The sequence below is a fragment of the Aptenodytes forsteri genome, unplaced genomic scaffold (assembly GCF_000699145.1).
Source record: "Aptenodytes forsteri isolate BGI_AS27 unplaced genomic scaffold, ASM69914v1 Scaffold209, whole genome shotgun sequence".
NCBI lineage: Eukaryota > Metazoa > Chordata > Aves > Sphenisciformes > Spheniscidae > Aptenodytes > Aptenodytes forsteri.
In genome coordinates, this window is record NW_008795034.1 from 46,014 (window position 1) to 53,709 (window position 7,696).

The 7,696-nt window shown below is 60.7% G+C and overlaps 1 protein-coding gene across 1 annotated transcript; it reads left to right on the plus strand.

Moving 5' to 3' along the window:
- The first annotated feature begins 748 nt into the window (after positions 1 to 748).
- Positions 749 to 2,017, plus strand: VPS37D (VPS37D, ESCRT-I subunit). The gene is made up of 3 exons (XM_019471305.1): positions 749 to 916; positions 1,268 to 1,350; positions 1,529 to 2,017. The coding sequence occupies exons 1-3, from the start codon at positions 772 to 774 to the stop codon at positions 2,015 to 2,017; spliced, it is 717 nt and encodes a 238-aa protein (XP_019326850.1). The 5' UTR covers positions 749 to 771.
- Positions 2,018 to 7,696: the final 5,679 nt, after the last annotated feature.

Here is a 7,696-nt window from a genome sequence, read left to right on the forward strand (position 1 = left end):
GGCCGCGGGGAAACCTCAGTTTGGGCGTCCCGGCCGGCGGCTGCCCCGGGGCTTTTGGTGCTGCTCGGGGTTTCAGCAGCCATTGCCTGCCAGGCAGCCTCGGGCCACCAAAACACGGAGCAGGGCCGCAGCCACTGCCCCCGCTGCTCTCACTGTCCAGAGATTTGGGGGAGGCTGGGAGGCCCTGGCCCTGGCCCTGGCCCCTCACTGTGCCCTCATTCTGCCTTCATTCCCTGCAGCTGGGATGAGCCCCAAGTGCTCCCTGGCTCCAGTGGTTCCTGGCACTCCTTTGCGGGAACAGGGTCAGGTTATTTTGAAATAATTCTCAGCCTGATTTCAGCGTCTTTCCCCTGGGCATCTCAAATTGCAGCCCGGCACCATGCTCTACTTCCCTCTTTGCGTGGGCAGAAGATGTGTGCGCAGCAAGAGAGGGTGTGTGTCTCTCTCCTGACATCCTTGTTAGCTAACAAGTCCTTTCCTCTGCAAAGGGGGCTGGGTAGCCAGCTGTGAGGTTTGCCACATTCAGGGTAAGCTGCCCTGTGCCATGGGTAGCCCAGGTCCAGCCATTGCATCCCTCTCGAGACGTACCCCCTTTCTAGGCAGAGCAGAGGGATGGGTACAGTGCAGGAGAGGGTTTGTCCCTGGATGGAGATGGACCCCCTCCCAGCAGGCTGCCAGCTCTGACTGGTTCTGCCCATTTCTCCCAGTGCTGACACCCCCCACCCCCCATTCCCATTCCCACAGTTTCAGAGTCTGCAGCTGGAGCGGGAGATGTGTTTGGCTTCAAACTGCACCCTGGCCAGGGTGAACCTCTCCCTGCGCCCACGGCTGGAGGACGGGAAGGCTTCCTTAGCCATCAAGTACCAGGAGCTGCGGGAGATACGAGAGGCTTGTTGGGACAAGCAGCAGCGCCTGGGTGAGTGGGGCGCAGCAGATGGGATGAGGCAGAGCCCAGCACAGCCAGAGCAACCCACGTTAATACGAGGGCCTGGGTGGGCTCAGCACCCTTGAACCTGCACCAGGGAAATGGCCCAGCCATGATCAGGAGCAGTGGGGGGTGATGCTGCCTGCGACATAGCCAGCCCTCGGTTGGGACCAATGCCGCAGTGGGATGCAGGCCTTGGTGTGCAGGCGGCTCCAGGGATGTGTTTGGGGGTGTTTCAGTTCGGGGGGGGAACTGATGCTTGGGGATAGGAAAGACTGCAGCCCCAGCAGTGGGGGCATCTGGGGAGAGGTTTGTTGGCAGCCCCGTCCCCTCCCAACACAGAGGCATACCTGGAGAATTGGAGCCCGCAGAGCGCCCTGGGCCAGCTCCAAGCCAAGCTCGATGCCTCCGAGGCAGAGTCGGAGGTGAGTCAGGCAAGACCCCTGTGCTGCTGCCCCTTCCTTGCCTGGGCCCCGGACTCCTCTCCATGCCCTCCCACGTGCCAGGCCCTGGAGAAGAGCCCGGGGGGGCTCAGCCGTCTGGGCTCCCTCCGTGGTCCCATGGCTCTCTTGGCTTGATGCTGTCCCACCGCGTGTCCCACAGGCACAGATAGAGCAGTTCCTGGCCCAGGACCTGCCCCTCGGTTCCTTTCTGGAGTCCTTCTGCCAGAGCCGCACACGCTCCCACATCTGCCGGACACAGCTGGAGAAACTGCAGGAGCTGCTGCAGAAGGACCAGGTGGGCAGGGACCCTGCGGGCCCCGCGGGGCACCCAGGTGCCCTGGCTAGCCCGGCACGAGGCCGCCTTGCCCCGTTGCGGAGTGGATTAGCCCCCAAAGCCTTCGATCTCTCCTATGGCTTTGTGCCCGCCTTTCTCATCCCCTCGGAGGCTGTTGTGCCCTTTGCCGTGCCGGCTGCACCTCCCAGACACCATCTCCCAGCCCTGGAACACCAGCCAGCATCTCCCTGCTCCAAAATTCCCAGCCCGGGCTCGCCTTTGCGCCTCGTCGGACACATCCCCCTGCTCAGCCCCCAGCCCCTCCGCAGGCAGCAGTGGCCACGACACCAGAAGCAGGAGCCTCCACACCGGTAGCAGCGCAGGGACGGGGAATGTCCCTGCTCCTGGCCCTGTGCCTCCATGGGGGCTGCGCAGGAACACCCTGGCCGGGGAGCATATGGGGATGGGTGCATGGCGTAGGCACAGCTACAAGGGGCTGCGGTGTCTGTTGGGCAGGTACAGGGGTGGGTGCTCACAGGGGGATGGAGGTGCATGGCTGAGGGCGGGATGGGGCGGGTGCCGTGGCCAGGCAGTGAGTCCTGCACTTGAGGAGCTGCCGGGGCAGGGGGAGGTCTCTGCATCCACAGCAAAAGGAACAGTGAGAGGAAGTGGGGGCGGGTGGTTTGGAGGGATGTCAGTGTGCTCAGTCGGGTGGGAGATAGCAGGGAAGAGGGCCCGGGAGCACTGGGCGCCACGTGCTTTCTAAATAAAGGCTCTTTTCCATGCTCTGTGTTACCCCTTGGCTCTGGCTATGAACAGAGGGATGGGACAGGCAGGGAGGAAGTGGTTGTGGGGGGACACTTGCCAGGCTTGGAGGTAACTGGCAGTCAAGGAGGGTCCTCCAGCCTGGGGAGCCCCCAGGCGTTGCACCTGCACTTGGCTCAGCCCATCAACACCCTGAGCAAGGTGACAGCCCCCGCAAGGGGGGCAGAGAGCCCAGTGAGTGTGAGTTTCCCCCCAGGCAAGTGCCAGGGACCATCTCCCAGCAGTTTGGCCCTGCACATGGTGAAGACTTCTGGTAACCAGAGATGCCTCGTGCCAGCAGCCAAGCCCTCGCGCCCATGAAGGGTTATACCCCGCAGCCAGCCGGGCTCGCTCATGGCTCCACAGCAGCTGGTCTCAGACCTGTGTGCAGCTCTGCAGCATTTTTAGTACCCATTCCCCATCCACCCTCTTGCACTAGCCCTGACTTCAGCCACCACTGGAAAAGGCGGCAGGAGGCCTGAGCTCACCCTGTTGCATCCCAGGCTCCTCTGTTGCTTTCTTTAATTTCACGCAATGGATGGTGAGACACGGCTGGGCGGGGAATAGCCCTGGTTCCTCCAGCTGCAGCCCCTGGGGTACTTGTTCCCTGCTCTGGGGTGTCTCTTGTGCTGTTTCTAGCTTTTGATTGGTTTCAGGCTCTTCTTAGGCTTTCAGCCCCTGTCTGGTTGTAGCGTTTTTTTCTTCTTTCCCAGCCTGCCCACCCTGCAGCTTGGCACTGTTAATGTAGACTACTTAGGAATCATCCAAAGCAGCAAGGGGCCCTGGCTCTGGCTACAAAGCACCCCAAAATATGGACCATTGCCTTGCAATGTCTGATCACCCCCTCCACCACTAAGGGTACCCCACCATTACTCCAAACTCCAGCCTTCACTTGTGGGACTGGGGCCACTCATCCAGTATAACCAGTTAAAACAAGTTTAAGACTAGGATAAATTGGGGACCAGCCGCCGTGGCCTTATTGGCAGGCAAGGAGATGGTAGTCACTGCAATATTTGGGGTTTCACAGAGCACCTCCTGCTTTCCTGGGTCCCACCAGGCTCAGTTTGGGCTCAGCCTGTCAAAGAAAGGTGCCAGGACACGCCTGACTGCCACAGTCAGGCTCTGTGGCTTGCCACATGCCAGGAAGAAGGAGAGTAGTAGGCTGGCAACCATGGCACAAGAGCTTGGTTGGGTTCCCGTACCAGCCCCACAGGGCTAACCTAACCAGGGAAATAAGGGGGCCAAGCAGTAGCACTTAGGGGGCCAGTTGGTCTGTGTGGGACCATCTGTGCTGTGTCTGGAGGGGGCCACGATGCACAGGCAGCCCTTTCCTACCCAATGTCCTGGCATCCCCCGGACATTTGCCCAGGCTACCCCATGTGAGATGACCAGAGCTATGGATGTAGCATGGGGACATGGGCTCAAGTGATGTGTGTGTGTGTGTGTGTGTGTGTGTGTGTGTGTGTCTCGAGCTATGAGGGCTCTCAGCACACACACACAAGGGGTGGTGGTGGGTAAGCACAAGGCCTTTCCCTGGGGATCTGGATGGCCACCTGGGAGAGGAAGGCCACCTTAGCACTTGGCTCAGGAAGAAAGGACCCCAAGGCAATGGCATGAGGATATGGTGCATGCTGGAGCCCAGAGCCAGACACCTGTATGGGCTGAATGCCAGCCAAAGGCAATGCTGATGAGCTGTGTCACTGCCCTGCAAGATGGGACTGGGCGCAGCACTGGAGCTGGCACTAGCGCACATGCGACCATGCACAAGGAGCCAAGCCGCCCAAAAACCAGCCAGGCACAAACAGTGGGTCTCCCCAGTCAGTGCCTGCCTTGCATGGCTCCCCAGGGCTGGGCAGTCTCAGGCAATGCTGCATGGGTCTGTCACCAGCTCCAGGACAAACTTCCCTGGCCCTGAGCAGGTACTGAGTCACCTTACAGCAAGGGCACATGTGGCCCCATGAATGTGAACCCTCAAGCTGAGCAGCTGCCTCTCTCCAGCCTGGGGAGGGTATGTCCCACCAAAGCTGACAGCACTAAAAGTAACGGTCCAAAGAACAAAGTGAGCTGGGCTGCTGTGGCCCTGGCTGGCTTTCCATCCATAGGAGCCCTGCAGCACCCCTGGGTGCCTGCCCAGCTCAGGTAGCAGTGGGCAGGCCCTGGCAGCCCCATGGTCCTGCTGGGCTGGCCACCACCCCACTTCCGCCAAGGTCCTTTAACCACTGGGAAGCTGCCAAGCAAGGCGAGCCCCTGCCCTGAGGAGGTTCCTCCAACCCTGGAGTTGGTCCTGTCCAGTTTGGAGCACGTACTGCCCCAGGAGGGTGGCCAGACCCCCCAGTGGCAGTGGCCCTGGTGGGGAGTGAACATGCAGCATCAGTGCACCCTGTGCCTCTAGGGAACGTGGCAGCAGTGGGTGTCTGCCTCTTCACTCCCAGAGTGTGCAGTCAGCACCTCACCATACCGGCAGCGCCAGCCCCTTCCGCAGGCAGGCCTGGGCTGAGGACAAAGTCCTGCACGGTGGGCAAGATGGGGACATTGGTAACAGGCAGGAGCTGGCAGCAGCACAGGGTGATCCCTCTGTGCCCCTCCTTGCCTGCACAGTGGTTCTCCCTGCCTGCACCAAGCGCTGCCTGCTCTGCAGGGCCACATCGAGGGGCGTCAACGTGCCCCTGCTCACCCCGGGGAAAAGGAGGAAGCATTGCCACCAGGTGTGCACCTGCATTCATTTCTGTACTGGGCCAGGCAGCAGCCTGGGGCCAGCTCAGCCCCTCTGTCAGCTGGTGTGCTTCCAAACCCAGGAGGGGCAGGCGGGGAGCTGGCCCTACCAGCTCTGTGGCCTCCCCGGCCCCCCCAGGCCTGGCTTTTCGGAAGCCAGGCTGGGCAAGCAGCAGCCCCCCAGCCCAGGAGGGGTAGGACACCTGGGAGAGAAGAGATGCCCCCAGCACAGGCAGCCTCCAGGAGACCCTTTGAGCCGCAACCCCAGGTCGGCAGGGGATGCAAAACCCCAGGCTGGGGCCAGCCAGCGAGGGGTGGTGCCAGGGTGCCCCAGCTGGGCCCCCCGGTGCAGCAGGCACTGCGCAGGCAGCAGGGCTGTTAACGGAGGAAATTTTGTTAACAGTTAACTCTATTAACAGAGGAGTCGCAGCAGGGGATGCTGTTGAAGGGAGGGGGAACTGCCCCCCCCATCCACAGGTGCTGCCAACCGTGTGGCCCTTCCCTGGGGGAGTAGAGCCACCGAGGGCCCAGCAGCAGCAGGACTGAGGTGCAGAGCTCTGCCCATGGATCCCAGGGCAGGTGAGGGCTGGGGCTGTCCCAGGCGTCGTCCCCTCACCCCCCTCCCAGCCAGGCCAGCCCCTCTGGGGGGGACGCAATGGCCACCCCTACAGTGCTGCACAGGATCCTGCTCACCCAGCCTGCAGCTCCTTGCCTCTGCCCCTCATGCCCCCAGCCCAGCTGGCACCCCCAAAGACCTTCCAGGAGCCAGGTTTAACCCCTTCCTTCCCAAAGAACAGCCCAGCTTCTCCAAATGGAAGGAAGAGGCCTTAATGAGGCACTGAGACCCCATGCCCGCAGGCTGCACCACCCAGCAGCCAAGGTGAGCAGCTCAGCACCCCAAACCTGTGGTTACGGGGACGTCAGCCCATGAAAACAGGCTGGGATAGGACTGGGGAATGGGGTCTGCACTGAGCTTGCAAAGCCTCAGGACTGGGGCTGTCAGGCTTCATCCAGGCTTGTCTCAGCTCGCCTGGAGTTTTTGTTTGATTTACTCAGTTTGTAACAGCATCTAATTACCAAGTGGCTGTTAACTACTTAGCTTTAGTTTTGCTTCCCTTTTACAGTGGCATGGTGTGGTGTCTGTTGTTAGTAATTCAAGGGTGGGAATGAGTAACAGGAAGTTACACAGAATAAACTCTGGGGTGAAGGTGCAGGGTAGAGCAGTACGAGCCTGGAGGGGTGGGCATAGAGTGGTAGCTGAGGCCCCACCAGGAACTCACCCTTCGGCAGTTCCTTTCAGTGACACAAATTTAAGAGCTGGCAAAAATCAGTGTCAGGGGTAAGAGAGTAAAGAACCAGCATCCAGCATGCATACAACACACCACTTACTATAAAGGCAGACGTAATGTGGAGCTGCAGAGCAATGAAGAGGGGTAGGATGTGCTAGACAATGTTTAAAAGTGGCCCCAGTGGACTTGAGAGTGAGGAGGAAGAAATCCCCACTGTGAACATCACACTCCTCCCAGCAAAGGCCTCAGGATTCCAACAGCTCACGGGTGACCTCCTCCCCAGCTGAAACTGCCATCCTCACCACCCCGAGAACACAGGCCCGGAGGGGGCTGTGTAACAGCTGCGACTGCAGTATATTACTGAGATTTGTTTTGTAGTAACTGGATACATCCTCAAAAGGACGCAAAGCCCGCAGTAGACCTGGGAGGGGAAGCTGTTCTGTGCTGTGACCCCCCCACGCACAGCTGCCTTGCCCCCAGCTGCAGGAAGCCACCGAGGTGAAGGGCTCTGGAGCGGAGGATCGCACCGGGGGGACCCTTCCTAAAGCGGCAAAACCGTGGCAAAATCCACGAAGGCAAAAGCGCAGGGAGTGAGAGGGTGCCCCAGCCCCCCCCTCCCCCTGAGCCGGAGGAGGGAGCTCCTGACAAGCGGCAGCTCTGACTTGGCGTGGGCTGGGACAGGAGGGATGGCGGCCAAACCCCCTCACATACAAGAGCAGCCCCCAGGGAGCAGGAGCGACCAGGCCGTGGCGTGGCAGAAGGGCGTGGCGCAGCAGTTCGTGCAGGGAAGGCGAGCGGGCAGGGAGCTCACACATACAGCTGTCCAGGTCTCTGGCTGCAGGGAGTGCCTGAGCCTGACAGCTGTACTGGAGGGCAGCAGAGACAACACCTGCGTGCGGTGTGACCAGGTGGATGATCTGCTCGGCCTGGTGGCAGAGCGGAAGGAGGAAGTGGAAAGGTTAAGGAGTATCTGGGAGTGTGAGAAGGAGATAGATTGCTGGAGCCACACCCTACCATCCCTGAGGCAAAGGCAGCAGATGGAGGCTCCACGAGAAGCAGAGGATCCCCTGCCCTCTTGGCACCAGGCAGAAGGAGGGGACTTAAGTGACGGGGGAATGGAAACAGATCCCTGCTCAGGGTGCCAGGCGAACCCCCTCCTGGCCTCCCTCACCTTCCCAGTTGCCCTTACACAACAGATATGGGGCCCTGGAACTTGAGGGCCAGGCAAATGAGGATGTAGATGAAGGTC